General features: G+C 37.3%; 1 protein-coding gene across 3 annotated transcripts in view; it reads right to left on the bottom strand.

The window, feature by feature from the left end:
* Positions 1-15,516, bottom strand: part of AUH (AU RNA binding methylglutaconyl-CoA hydratase) — a 112,745-nt gene that overhangs the window by 65,140 nt on the left and 32,089 nt on the right. For 2 of the 3 annotated variants that reach the window (XM_030968999.1, XM_030969000.1), the window contains exon 4: positions 4,386-4,472. In XM_030968999.1, the coding sequence (XP_030824859.1) occupies positions 4,386-4,472 (87 nt within the window). Of the gene's footprint in view, positions 1-4,380; positions 4,473-8,150; positions 8,227-15,516 lie in introns of those variants that run through there. The other variant, XR_004061506.1, reaches the window with a different exon arrangement.

Genomic DNA, 15,516 nt, shown 5'->3' with positions numbered 1-15,516 from the left:
TGGTGAATTTGGTAAATTTTGAGTATTCACTCTTAAACCAGGATTTAAAATGCTAACCAAACCTCCACAGAAGCCTCACAGATTCAAACAGTAAAACAAGACATAGCGTCATCAACGATAATTCTTGATTATTTTTAAGCCTTCACAATGGGAAGGTGGGGTAACAGCAGACCAGCAATCAAGCGGAATTTTTTATAATCCTGATACCACTCTTGGGATCTCTGAAATAAGTTTTTGACAGCCTGCATCCAAAACCAAACTGTAGCATATAACGTGGCATCAAAAAAATGCATGTTTGCACAATGTTCAATAGTCAAACTAGGAACTGTTTTGAAAAGAGGATGCTTGTCCAAAGGATTAACAAGTGCTTTCTTTTAGATAAATTAAAATTTGGCAATGACTGAAAGGCAGGAGGACAGAAGAAATGCTAAAGAAGGGGAAAAAAATCTGTAAATATAGAACTGTATCTGCTCTGAATAAAATAAAAAGCACATAATAAAAGACACAAATGCAAGCAATTGACCACAAGGTGCTTTCATTCCAGATCATCTCATTCAAAGTGGAGTATGTTGAAACTAACCATATCTGATAGAACTATGCAGTAACAAGGTTACTAAATATCACCATTTATTAAAGTTGTATCACAGTTTATGCATAAAAACTAATAAAATGTTTTCAACAAAGACCGGTAAGATTTGTTATAATGCAACAAACCAACAGAAAACCAGTAACCCTAGTATTTTATTAAAAAATTCATTCTTAACTTAGTTCAGATCTAAGTTCTATCAGGCCACAAGTAAGGTGTTTTGTCTCCAAATGTGAAAAAAAAAACCAACCCTAACCACATGTTAATTCTAAGAAGCAACCAAGAAAGTCAGTTTCCAATTTTTATTCCCTGTTTATGGGATTTGGGAACTTACATTCTTTGGAAAAGCTTTGCTAGTCAATGATGTTTCTCACTCTGAGACTGGAGCTAGATGTCAATTTGAGTAATTGCATGTACTTGGTGAATTAAAATTCTTTCTACAGCTTCAGTTTTTATTTTTATTAAATATGGTGTTTTTATTGAGGAGTGTGTTTATTGCATTCAGCTCCATACATAGCCTCAGTCTGTTTTGCAACTGAAATCCCGAAAGATAACATATACACACTATCACAGTTCTGACCCCAAAGCCAGTATAAAGAACAACATGGATTTAACAAGAGGCATACCATAAAACACATATTGAAGATCTGACCCACAATGATGCGGTTTTTGTCCTCCCTAAAGCCTCAAAAACAATGCTTCTGGAAATCACTGTCATTTGATTTCATTTACCCAGGCCTGTCTTCTTGTGCATAGTTACAAGAGATCTATTAAGGCTTTTCTGTCCCAATTTCTTTAGGCTAAAGACAGCCCTACATCAGTAACAAAGTGCTTCAAGGCAGAATATAGTAATGGGCAGTAATCTTATCATTCTTACTATTAAAAGAAAGAACAACAAAGCAAAACTAGAAAAAACCCCAGACACACACACACAAACCCAAACCCCAAACAAACCTCCACAGTTCTGGTATAATTTTAGCAACAGCAACCACTGCTAAAAATAGAGACTGTTTTCATTTCCCCCTCCCCAGCTTAAAGCTCCAAGTGCTGCAACTAATGGGGCTCTGTTCAATTTTTTCAGCTCTTTTTTTAAGCGTTTATTTATAAACAAAATCACATTTATTACAGCCTTACTTCTTCACCCAAATTTAATAAGAAGTTACAAATTATTCCCATATAAATAAGTGCAGTATGCTTTTAATTTTCAGAAAATTCCCTTCTGCAGTTGTATTCCAAAATGACACTACAGCTTTTAACAAAACAACCAGTATAAGGATTTTAAATGTAATGACATCGACAGAAACTAAAGAAAGCCAAAGGATGTCAATTCTAAAAAGTTAAGTTTATCTAGTTGTTCAAGACATAATTAACCTTTACTGTAATTTGTCTATAAAGGTAAATTAATGGTCTTCTTTCTGAAAATATAGCTAAAAAGACATAACTCCTTACCAGGTCACACATCTGAATACAAATGCAATTATCAAAACATGACCTAGTTCTGAAAAGCAATAAGTAGAATACATTTTAAATGAGATTATAGTATTAAACTCAGATAGAAAAAAGAACAAAATAGGAGATTGGAAATATTGTTCCCTAGCTACATAACCTTCTGTAGTGGTAAATATTAATTTGAAAATTGTTTCCCCTCTTTAACTATCTCACAGCATCCTAGCTGTTGCTGGGCAAGAAAAATACCATTATTATTTTCAACTTACAGATTTAATTGCAGTGACCAAATGCAAATACAATGTCCCTATATTTTGTAATGACTTGATGTAAAATTAATATTCACTTCTATTCATCAGGGCATGACACTTGGGACATCAAATGCACTCTACCAATCTAAGCTCCTGTATATATTTTTCTGATACTGTCTACCATTTCCTGATGTAGAGAATGACATAATAAGACCCCACCTGGGGTAACGCATTCAGCTCTGGGGTCCTCATCACAGGATGGACATTGACCTGCTGGTGTGAGTGTACCCTGGAATGAGCCCAGAGGAGGGACACCAAGTTGATCAGAGGGATGGAGCACTTCTCCTATGAAGGCTGAGAGAATTGGGATTGTACAGCCTGGAAAAGAGAAGGCTTTGGAGTGACACAAATGCAGCCTTCCAGTACCTGAAGGGAGCCTAGAAGAAAGATGGAGAGGGACTTTTTACAAGAGTCTGTAGCAACAGGTCAAGATGAATTGTATCAAACTGGAATAGAGCAAGTTTTAGGAAGAAATTCTTCTCTGTGAGGGTGGTGAGCTACTGGAACAGGTTGCCCAGAGAAGCTGTGGATGCCCCACCCCTGAAAGATTCAAGGCCAGGCTGGATGGGGCTCTGAGAGTGGTCTAGTGGAACTGACTGAGGCATGTAATTCGCTGCAAGCCTTTAACATATCACTGAAAATTTGCTTACATATTCAGTAGTTAAATACTCTCACACGAACTTTAATGAAGATGAAAACAATCAAACATTTTTCTCAGGGTTTTTTCAACCCTGAGGCAAAACAAAGCATCAAATAGCTGAACATTTTCCAGTCATTCAGTGAAGAATGCCAAATCCAAATATTTCTTCAAAATTTAGAAATATTCTCACTTAAAAATTTGAAAATAATTGATTAAAAAAAAACCCTATTTACTAATCATAGCAAAAGCTTGAAACCAGCTCATATTTAAACACTAATAGCAGCTTAAAGTATTTCCAGTAACTTCAAGCCAAGGAAGGCTGAAAAATTACTACTTAATGATAAGAAAGCCTCCCAAAATTCTTACAAAGAGAATGAATGGAACAACTTGTTGCCACTTGCTTGGCGTTCCCAATAAAAGGACAAGTACTAGCATGACATATAGTATCAGCTGCAGGAAATTAATGATCTGCTCACACCATCTAGGTATTTTACAGATTTCACTTATTTAAACAGCCTTGAGTGTCTACTTCACTTCAAAAACGTGACAGTCATTTCAGGACATAAGTATCTGCATGAATTACTTAATCAAAGTCTCATTCTTCAGCAGGTTGTCATTTACCTAAAAAAAACCCACTATCCATTCATAACATTCTGCCAAATCAAAATGTTACATAGCGTTCTTAAGGAAATGCATCTAAATACATTTTAGAAGTTAAATGTAGAAAATTAATTCCTTAAAACATGGAACACTTCACTTGTCTTTTCAACAGATCATATTGTCAATAACCTGTTGAAAAGTAATTATATTTAAACTGATCAGCAGAGGTGTAGAAATATAATTATTTGTCCGTGAATTCCTAAACTAAAATGTACAGAGAAATTACTATCCTTAAGAATTGGTACAAGTTGATTAAAATCCAAAACTATTAACAGGTTTTACTACACCAAAACATATTAAACAAAATTTTTAAAGACCTTAGTAGCTAAATTTGTATTAGTAGCTGATGTTTAACATATATTCGACTGTACTAATTATAGAAACCATAAGAATGAAACATTAAAAACTGAGTTCTAAAGTACTTTGATGTCATTGAACAATCTATCCTTTATGAAAACAGCAGGGCAAATCACCTCTATTTCAGCTGAGATTTAGCTTCTCTAGCATTCTTTCAAAAAGTCTAACTCAACTTGGAACATGTTAAAGGAATAAATGCACCATGATTCATATTTATCAATATACTCCATAATCCTTATGGATTCTTTCAAATTCAAGATCTGTGATGTGATACTACACAGTCAGGGATACTCTACTACTAACTATGCATGGTTATGTCATTTTTCTGATCTAACATTCTCAGGTTAAAGTTACAATAACATTTTTCAAGGGAGAGGTTACTTACCCAATTCATTAATTGTTGCTCTTGCTCTGGAGACAAAAGAACTAACTTCACTTGAGTGCATTTTTGCCCTTTCCTTAAGGTCAGCACCTGTAAGTGACATTTCATACACATTTAGCAAACTATAAACAGCATTGTATATGCATTTTAAAAAGTAAAATATTTCTTCACTTATAAAAAATTTTAAGTCTACTTCTAAACAAGGAGTTTAAATTGGTCATATAATTTTTCCACAGATTTCAAGGAAAATATGAACTATTTATCAAGGAAAGACAAAAACAAACCAAAAAGCCCAAAACAAACAACCAAAATAAATTATCAAACAAACAAACAAAAATTAAATTATTATAAAAATATTTTCAGTATGTATATTCTTCCCAGCGACATTTCTTTTTCTTTTATTAAAATAGTTTATGAACAGTAGCATTTATGCTTATAGTTCATCTGTTATACTATTTATTTTCCCAAATATGTCTCAAAGTCTTTTAAATACATATTTTTCATATTGTACTCTTGCTATTCTCTTATTGGTAGATTATACAGTACATACATTGCATGGTTTTACATTAACAGACTATATATCTAAATAAAAATGCTATGCTGAACCAATTTTTCAGTTCACTTTCCACTCATTTACTTATATTTATTTTGGAATAAGTTGCATACCATCATTTTTTGTCAAAAAAAAGCCGCATCTTGAAAATTTTTACCTATTTTTTCATGAGTATATAAAAATCAAGTTTGTTTAATAAGCATATATGTGTTTTTAAAATCTCACTTATAGAAAGAGCTGACATTTTCTCTCATGAGTGTGTAAAAAAAAGAAAACTAACAATAATAGTAATAATAATAGCTAAATATAGAAGTCTATCTTTCTTATAGATGAACAATATATTAAAAAGGCAAAACCTGCACAGACACATTTATTCTCTAAAACAGTGAAACAGTCACAAGGCAACTTAATATGCATTTGTTCCACTTAGTAAAAATTAACTTATTGAGCTAGTCTCTCTGCATGCCTGAAAAGGCTAAAAAAAGACAATTAAAAAAAAAAAAAGGTTTATGTTTCTCTACCCTGAGAATACTATCCATTCAGGAAAATGCACTGAACCCAGATTAAGTGAAGACTGTAGTTCAGAATTTTAAATTATGCAGTCATAGGTTTCATTTCATCTTCTAACTTTCTGGACTTAACTCATGATAGGCCATCCTGACCCTCTTCATCAAACATAGTTTTAGACACACTTTTGTTGGCAGCATTAGTTGTAATGCTAAACAACTCTAGGCTAGTTCTATGAAAATCAGCAACTCAATCTGACATTTTCTGGTGGACATTCAGTTGTTGCTTTAAAGTACCATGTCTAATAATGCAGCTCTACATCTTTCCTCCTTCTTCTGCCATAGCAAAGTTTCACATTTAACTGTGACTTTTTTCTCCTTCTATATATGTCAATATAAAAACAATGGAGCATCAGTCCTGGCTGCATTTGCATATTTTCTGCTAAGTAATGTTAAGCCTAATTTACAGTACCAGGCACTTTGCCAAAAACTTCCAAACAACGTTCTAGAATGTGCCCCAACTGAGCCAGTAGGACAGGCCAGTTGACCAGACAGTACAAAACAGGAATTATTACAGTCAAGCCTGCACTGCAGAAAAATTGCAACTGCTAACTTAGTAATTCACAATCAATGCCTAAAGAAATCTTGCCAGGAACACAAAAAGCAAACAGAATTTGCACCCATAAATCTGGAAAGAGCTCCAAATCAAATAAAACTGCAAGCAATTTTCACAAATCCATTTACATAGAGAGTTCTGGAGCTAAAAGGAGCTTTGGAAATGTCATGTTTAAGAAGCTAAATGGTAAATTGCTTTAGAAGTCACATCAGCAAGGATGCAAATGAAAAAATATCATTTACTTGATATCAATTAAAATCTGGATCTAGCTTCTCCAACTCTCTTCAAATCACTGCCTATGTAAGAAACTGTATGCTTTATGCACAAAAACCTCTTTGGCTGTGCAATCTGACTCAAAACTTCCACACACTGAAATCCTGCTCACTGGGCATTCCCTTGAAAAACATATTAAAGAAAATATCTAGCATTACTGCAAAGAAAATCTTCTGTCAATATAAGATTAAAGCCATTTTTAGGGTTTGATTTATTCAGACTAGAATATATGCATAGAAAAATGGACTCAACCAAAAGAAACCAACTCTTCTAAAACAAAAAATACACTGTAGACTTCTTCTGTCAGTTAGAATATACATTCCCTTGAAAACATTTAAATAAATTGGTTAAATATTTAACAAAAACCTTGTTTAGGAATGGATCAAAATATAGCTCCTAATTTAAAATTAACAATATGGACTACTGTAAAGAAATTTCAAGTACATAGCTGATCTTAGTGCCTTAATCAACTTTTGTAAATTAACATTTCCTTTTTTTATATGTTTCTCCCTCACAAATGTCAAGGAAATGGAAAGTGCCCTTTTTGTAGCCCTTTTTCTATTTTAGCTCTCCAAAGAATAGTAATAGCAACTGAAGCTTTTTCAGAGGGAAGAATTTTAGTCAGAAGCCATTCACTGCACTCCAAAAGAACATATGCCTTGGCATCCTCTGGGTCACAGGAGATGGAACTGCCACCAACTTAACACTTTTGTTCCTGTTACAAGATTTGACTGCTCAAAGAATTATTGATGAATTCTGACCCACATAGCAAAGAATTGTTCACATATTTCTTCAAAATCTGTTTTTAAGTCAGTAGAAAGGGTTTTGTTTCTGAAGCTGGCCATGAAGGAGAACGCAAGTTGAATCAAAGAGTTCTTCTCTCTTAGCTACTAAAACCAAAGAACCCCCTCTGACCCTGGGTTTTCTACTTCAAAGTAGCTGAAAATAGTCTTTGCTTAACTGCTGAGAGCAACAAAGCAGCTAAGGTTTTCAAACCACAAAAAGTCTGACACAACAAAACTGAGATTTTTCTACAGGCCACAGCTGAAATCTGTGGACAGTATGACCTACGCGCTCCCCCACATCCACTCCCAACAGACTCCAGCAGCTCTACTGTGGGTCCATTCCTTCCTGCCACACTGAAGACAGAACCCTCTAAGACCTCCTACCCAAGAAGGAAAAGAGCAAACCCAAGCTATCAGGGAGTGGAGGCATATGAACTGTTGCAGTTTTGATGGTACACTGTAATTATGTCCCCACATCCATCCAGTTTGTATTGGAGCATGAATCATTGTTTTCCCCATATTAAGCTTCCTGGTATCTCAATGCTTTGTCCCACTAATTGATTTGCATCCATTCAGAACAGTAACAGAAGCTGTGATTTTGAGAACTGGAGTTATGCTCCCCAGTTCTCACCTCACTGCTCCCAGCATTTTATGAACCGCATTTTAAAGATTGTGAAATGCCATTTTCAAATTACGAGCTGCTATTGCAGGACAAAAGAGAAGTGCCACAGTGAAAGGCTACAATGACAGTACCATCAACCACTCCCTCCAACAGCTATATTAGCATTCGGTCAGGAACTCGCCACTTATGAATAAACTCTTCTTGAATCAATTTAATTCACAAAAGCATCACTTCAAAATTTACACAGCAAACTGGTAGAAGAGAACCTTCCTGATGACCTCCGATGAAAAGCTATGTTTGAAAAATACCAGTACAAACAGCAGTTCTTTAGTGGTCAGCTGTGATTTGGTCTTTCCAGATCAATTCTTGAAACTGATGCAGGGAAGATGCATACTGTTTTAAATACTACCTACAATTGTATTAAGGTTGGTCAATCCAAAAGAAAATCTCTGCTGGAATTTGATCCATGACTTTCTCACTTTCCTCCTCCTATACTGGAAGAAAATAGGAAGGTTAGTTTGTTTGCATTTTTTACCTTACTTTCTCTAAATATGAAAATCCTGTCATAGTAACTCTCTTTTGCACGGTTTCAAATATTTGGCTATTCAACAGTTGGCTGTAATACATTGTCAGTTGAGAGAATTATTGCAGCATGTGCCTGACTTCCACTTCACAATGATGCCAGAGAAAATGTTTATTTGAGAAAGCCAAGGGCAGTCCAGCAAGATAGGGATATTGTTGTTATTCATCAGAATTTTCCACGTACACATATGTATGACAAGGATGGCTTTTAACTCACAGAACACACCAAAGGAAACCAACTTTTATAGTGATTACTCTGACCCCATGCCTCCTGCCTCATATGGATATTTTTACAAACTTACTAATCAGAATTTGTATTGTTGAAAAGCTATATGTTATGTTTGTAAAATACATTCCAACTATTAGCCTCACTTTCCAAATACAAATTCCTAGTAATCTTCTCGTACAGACTATTCTATGCAACTTACAAAACACATCCCAAAATCTCTAAATGAAAATGGCATATAATGTAATGGTTTATATGCGAAATTTAAAGAATTTACCTTTATTCAATATATAATTTGTATTAAAAAGTAGGTCTTTTAGAAAGCTGGCACACCAAAATTAAACAGTGAAGTTATTCTATCAAGTGTCTAAAGGTACTTGAATTGTCTTTTGTCTGGGAAGAGGAAAGGAAGTGACACATACACAGGCATTTTCAGTAGAATAAAGCATTAAATTCTTAGCGCAGCAGTGTTATTGTAAGCTTGCCCTTTGATCTTACCAAACACAGATCAACCAGTTTTGTCAATACACCAAAATTTCAATAAGGAGGTGACACTGGGGAGTATCAGAAGATACTGTCTTGCATACTATAACCTATTATTCTGTGTCTTGTCAGCAAGACCTAACACTGCAAACAGCAAAACACAAAGGCATCACCAATCCACTCAAACAAGATAAGAAATTTATGAAGGAAACTTCCAATGCTTTCAGCTAGAAGTACAAAACATGCACTACCTCACAGATTAAAATGCTATGAATTCCTATGAACCCACATCTTATTCCCACACAATGCATTTAAGCAGGCTGTGAATAAATATTCATCCTTCTCCACACATACTGAACTAAATAAAATACGGAGGGCAAAGGGTCAACTTTGACATACATTATAGACTAACTTTAAACCGCTGAAAAACAAATCCATTAAGGTACATGGAAATATCTTTATTTAAAAGCAGATGTGTGCAACTTCCAGAGAAGTCATTCCAAGAAATCCAAGAAATCATTAGCAGAACACCAATTAACTTCTATGAGGTTAAAAACATCTCAAGAGGAAGCTGTACATACATATGTGAGGACAACATTATAGTCAACTTACATGCAAAGCCAGAAAGAATTATCCACATTTCTTTTTCTCCAAATTTCAAAAAACTTCAGAAATAAAGGTTTTAAGCCCCGAGGTCTATTTAGGACAACTTAGCTCCCAATTTTAAAACTACAGTACCTCATGAAATGTTGCAGTTGAGACGGACACACAACACGACACTCGAGGTTCACGCAACAACATCCAACTTTTATTGAGCTCCCTTTATACAGTTTTTGTAAACCCGCAGAGTTGCCCCTGATTGGCTGAATTTAGCAGCCACCTGGCTTATTGGCCAATTGCTGTCTGCATCCCCAATGGTCTAAACTGTCTCCCTAACAGCCTAGACTAGTCAAGTTATATAATTAGGGTTATCTATAACTGGGAGGCCTCCAGGCCAGCTGCTAGCCACCACAGTTACCCCTTTTTGTTTTTAAATACAAAGGCAGCATCTGTCTTCCTCTGCAGGGCCCTTGCAGACTGGATGAGAAATGTGGCACAATGTACAGAATAATGATGATGAAACAAATAGTAAGCCTAAGTCGAATTAAGATCTTCACCCAACACGACAAGTCTAACCTTACCAGCTGCTGGTTTATGCCACATACCTTCAAGAGATTTTACAAGCATGTCCAGGAGCCATCAAGTACAGCTACGCAGTGTAGCGTGCCCCAGGCTATTTACATCTATGTCCTAATTACACACACTTAAGAAAGTTACAAACAAGTCAACTCAAACAACTGTCAGAGAAAACATTCAAAAAACTGTCAGGGTAATGCACTGCTGTCTTGTTTCCACTATAAAATACGTATCCTTCTACACAGTCCTGTCTTTTAAATGTCCAATTCTTGAAGTCATAGGAAGTTGAAGGCAAATTGTTGTATCAATGTTATATATCCTTCTACTTAGTCTTGTCCTTAAACAGTTTGACTCTTCAGGTTCAAGTGAAGCAATGGGCAAACTTTTCCACAACATCCTGCACCTGACAACAGACAGTTTTTTAGGCCATGATTGAGAATTTTAATAACATCCAAGGCTTTCATGGGAGTATATACCATCCCCACATACCCCTTTTGTTTTTTAAACATGCATTTTGAACTGCCATGGACATGCTCAACAATGTCTTCCTTTTAGTTACTACTGTAATTACATTTTCTTGTATTCTTTCCAGCAGCTCATACAAGAAATCACTAGATGTTCTCATCCTACTCCATTTTTAATATAAACAATTCCATAACTGATGTTTAGTAAAGCCTGGTTTCTTTTAAACATGCATTGTGACATTGTTCAGCTGTCTCCAGCACTCATTTGTGGTAATAAATCAGGTTGGACTGAATTAAGTTCAGGTAAAAGACCCTATCTGTAGTGGTAAGGCATATTAATTTACTGGCATATTTTTCCCAATAAAATTTGTAGCTCTCACAAAAAAAAGGGAGTTATATGTTAAGAACATCAGGGCAGATACTGAAATGATTTTAAATTCAGTGACAATTTTGTTACTTTCTCAATTACCTTTTGTAAGATGCATTTAATAGATGCTCTGCAACTGCACATCTGATACATGCAGACCATTAGTGCATGTTCAAATTTAACCAGAATTATTATAATTTAATGGTTTGCAGTGAACCTCCTCTGAGTTTGAGGAGCTGCCCACTGTAAACTTTGCCAATTAATTTATCTGACATTTGGATCTTACAGATCTGAACTTGCTGAGGCTGAGAGATTCACTGCTGATGGCATGGATTGTGATGGACAGTCTACCAAAGAGAAGGAATAGTTAATGCTGTCCATTGCAATCAAGGAGAAAATAGTTCACATATCAGAACTCCACTGAAGTTTCAGTTCTTTGACAATTAAGGCAATTACTGTAAAAATTCAGTTCAGCTTTAATGTTATAGGTAAGGAGATTCTCCTCACAGGTAACAGTGTCAAGGCAGCTGTTTCATGCATATTCAGCTGCACAGTCTGGTCCAGGTGAGTTTATGATAGCAGCTTACAATAAATAGTTTGGGCTACCAAGGTTAATACATGTGACTTTTGGGTAAAATTTTGTTAGTCAGCCTCACTGATAAAAAAAATTCACTGGATTATGGTATCTTTCGATAATCCTTTAAGAAGTCTTAGACTTACATACAAGATGAGTGCTGGCTGTCAGGCTGGAGTACAACAGGTTTTTTAATAGAGTCATATAAAAGGTTTCAACACTCATGCAGGCCTTGACCTGGTGAGCACTAGTCAATCATAATACATATTTGTATATACTGCCACTTAAATGTTTTCAGGTTATCAGTATCCACTTTTGTTGTCAGCCTTATTAATTTTATATTATTAATAATTATAATATTGTTTATAATTATGTTATTAATAATAAATATTAATAATATCAACACAATTCAACCTATGAAATTCAGAAGGGTGTTCAGGACAATAGCCACCTATCCCATTATGAACAGTAAAACAAACTTTCAGCAAAATAATAAGCACCACTGAACAAAAATACCTACAACTGCCTAAATGCTTACCATCACCCAGGGTCTGCCATAGCTGGGGAGCCCTTTTTCCTAGCAAGGACTTAGAAAGCCCCTCCTGGGAAAGGTCTCCAAGTCTACCTTGAAAAAGTTTTTATAAGACCAAATTTACAATTCAAAATTACTTCATTTCATTTTTAGGACAGAAACTCCTGCATTTGATGGCATACTTCCCCTGCCAGCCAGGTCCATGGCTTGGCCAGAGCCGAGACCTTGGCTGGGAGGTTTTCCCTAACATATCTTAAAAACAAACCTCTATTAATAGCTACTGAAAAAGTTTCTTAACATAAATAACTTATGAATAATCAAAGGAATGCACACAATTAATATTAAATAATATGTTATGGCTGGATCCCTGTGTGTGCCAGGCATTGAGCTTAAAGCTTAGTAAGAATACACACTTAAGAGACAAGGTGACAGATTTTAATTTCAATTTTGTCAGATGTTACTAAATTTTGCAAATGCGTCATCAGTATACTTAACAACATCCCTCTCTGGAATCTGTAGCTGACGTGATCTCACACCAATTCCAAAAAGGCGCCCTTAAAAACCTTTCGCTTATTTCTAAGTAGGTAAATATTAAAACTAGTTAGCAGAATGAAACACCAGAATCTTCAGAAGTTATTCCCATGCATAGTTAGATGCTACAAGATAATTTCACATTTAACAAAGTAGATTTTCATTAGAGTTGTGTAGGTCATAATCAAATCTAGGTAGTTTTTGTTAATTCAATCTTTATACCAATATCAAAGAAGACTTGGCAAACATCAATAGTAGTTAACAGACATGGTCCTTAAATTCCGTAATGGCAGGCATTTCAAAATTTAGCTGAGCAAGCTGCTGGTTGTTGCTGTGTGTTTCTAATGCTGGAAACTTCCTGGCTATGAATTTTTATGGTAATCACTTGCCTTGCCATGTCCGATTATCAATTCTTTGGAAGACCTCACCAAAGGAGCCTTCCCCAGTACGTCCCAACTCGGTAAATAATTCCAGGCCCACCCTGGGTGTCAGGCACCTGCACCACCACAGGCCAGCAGGCCAATGCAGACTGCAGAGGACAGGAAGGTACTGCCCACAGCTCCCACAGCTTGGCTATGCCCCACTCCCCCGTCCCAGCGCGGGGCTGGCTGCTTGGGCCCTCCCAGGATGGTGGCTCTCAGCACAGACATGGCAGGTTCAGAGCTCTGTATTGGGCTCCAGCTGCAGATAGTGGTTGCTAGGCAATGTGACTCATTGCCTGCTCAGGGATGGCTCTCAGTGGCACATGGCTCCACTCCAGGGTGACCCTTGGTGGTATGCGGTTCCACTCTGCTGGTCCCTGGGGCTGCCCGCAGCTGGCAGGGTCCCCCAGCTCCTCGGGCACTGACAGCAGTGCTGGCTACCTCAGTGCTCTCTAGGCTTCCCAAGCCCTGACTGTGGACACGGCAGAATATAGCATTCCACGGTTCTGGGCGCCAGCAACCTCCCGCCAGCACTTCAGGGTTTGGGCACATGTAGCTCCATGTCAGCACTTCCAGTGCTTGGCGCCGCTTCATTTCCAGGTTCCACCTGCATGCCAAAGCTGCAGGTGGGTGTACCAAGCGGTGGCTGGGGTGCCCAATCCACCGCAGGCAGGGGCGTGCTGAGCAGATTGACAGTGACGTGGGGTGTAAAACAAGGCTCATATGGCTCCAGCGGCCACATCACAGGTGAGCTTGGGCACTGTGCCTGCATGCTTGATGCCAATGGCAGCGGTCGGGGAGTCACAGCATGGGCGAACCCATGCCCAATGCAGACGTTGCTGATAGCAGCACTGGTAGGAGAGCTTCAGCGGCACAGAAGGCAGCACCACAGGGACATGGAGCTTGGATAACAGTAGCTTCCCCTCAGCTTCTTGCCTTTCCTCTCTGCCTGTACACCCAAGATGGCATTCACTCCTGCCGCCATTCCACCCCTGCTGGATGTTCTGGCAGGCAGTGCCTGCGGCACCTCAGCTGTGGCTCTCATCTGTTTTAAGGTGTCCAGCACCAGCCAACGGGCCTTTATCAGTTGTGTCCACTCCATAGCTCATGACAGCAAGGCTTGTAAAGCCTGTCCGTGTACGTATCTTATCCCCTGTTCACATAAAAAGAGGGTCCATACCTGTACAACAGCATTTTCCTCAGTAGAAACTTGTGTCCCCATGTCCCCAGCGGCATTTTCTGTTTACATTGTCTGGACCTTTGATGCTGCTGGCAGCTCTCTCTGGCTGCCCTCCTCCGCCAGGGTTCCATCTCCACCGCTATCCTCACAGCCTGGCTATTACCGATCATGTTGGGATCACTATTTCGTGCAGTAGAGATGGACACACGACACAACATTCGAGGTTCACATGACAACTTTTATTGAGTGCAGTTCCCTTTACATATTTTTCGAAAGCCCACACAGTTATCCCTGACTGACTGAATTTAGTTGCCACTAGGCTTACTGGCCAATAGCTGTCTGCATCCCCATCAGCCTAAACTGGCTCCTAAGGGCCTACACTGGTCAAGTTATATAATTAGGGTTATCTATAACTGTGAGGCCTCCAGGCCAGCTGCTAGCCACCACAATTAGACAAATATATTTATTTAAAGATTTATTCAAGTCTAACACAAGCTGAACTTTGTTAACACAGTAGTAAGTCATGACTATTATTCTGTTGATATATACTTCCAATTTACATCCTTAAAATCCTTTTAAAAACACATAAATGCATAATTTAAAATTGATCATAATAATGTTGCCATATAGATTAATGAATTTTACTTTGCTTTCAACTAACATTTTTCTGCACGTAAAGCTACATGCTCGACAAATCACAGACAAAACAATGTCAGTCACTACTGAAATCTTTTGCCCACGTAAAAGTAAAACATTTTATGCTTTGCTGACAATATATGCATGCATACCAGTAGTAATTCCACTGTACCTCCAGCTCAGCCAAACTCAGGACACTCACTGTAACCATTAGAGCTATTACTCTGAACACAAATGAGTTCAGGCTGCTCAATCAAGGACATGCAGAATGCGTCATAACTGCTGACACTCTGGAACACATTTCACGAAGTAACAAAAAAAATTCACCTATTTCACAGAATAACAGACAAGTCTTACTTGGAGATTTTATTTTTATCTTCTCCCATAAAATCTCTAGAAGTGACCTGGCCCAAAATTCTATCAAATGCACAGCTCTAGATTAGGTTGTCCGGGGTCCTTCCAAGTCTTTAATACTCTTGTCAAGGGAGATTCCACCATTTCTCTGGGAAAGCTATTCATATGATTAACTCTTAATTAATCTTCTTACATTGATTTTTTTTCTTTTTTATTTGCATGGTATTCCCCTAGAGCAACCTGTGCCCACTG

This window comes from Camarhynchus parvulus, chromosome Z, assembly GCF_901933205.1.
Source record: "Camarhynchus parvulus chromosome Z, STF_HiC, whole genome shotgun sequence".
In the NCBI taxonomy this organism is placed as follows: domain Eukaryota; kingdom Metazoa; phylum Chordata; class Aves; order Passeriformes; family Thraupidae; genus Camarhynchus; species Camarhynchus parvulus.
This window is presented reverse-complemented; position numbering and strand designations above follow the sequence as displayed.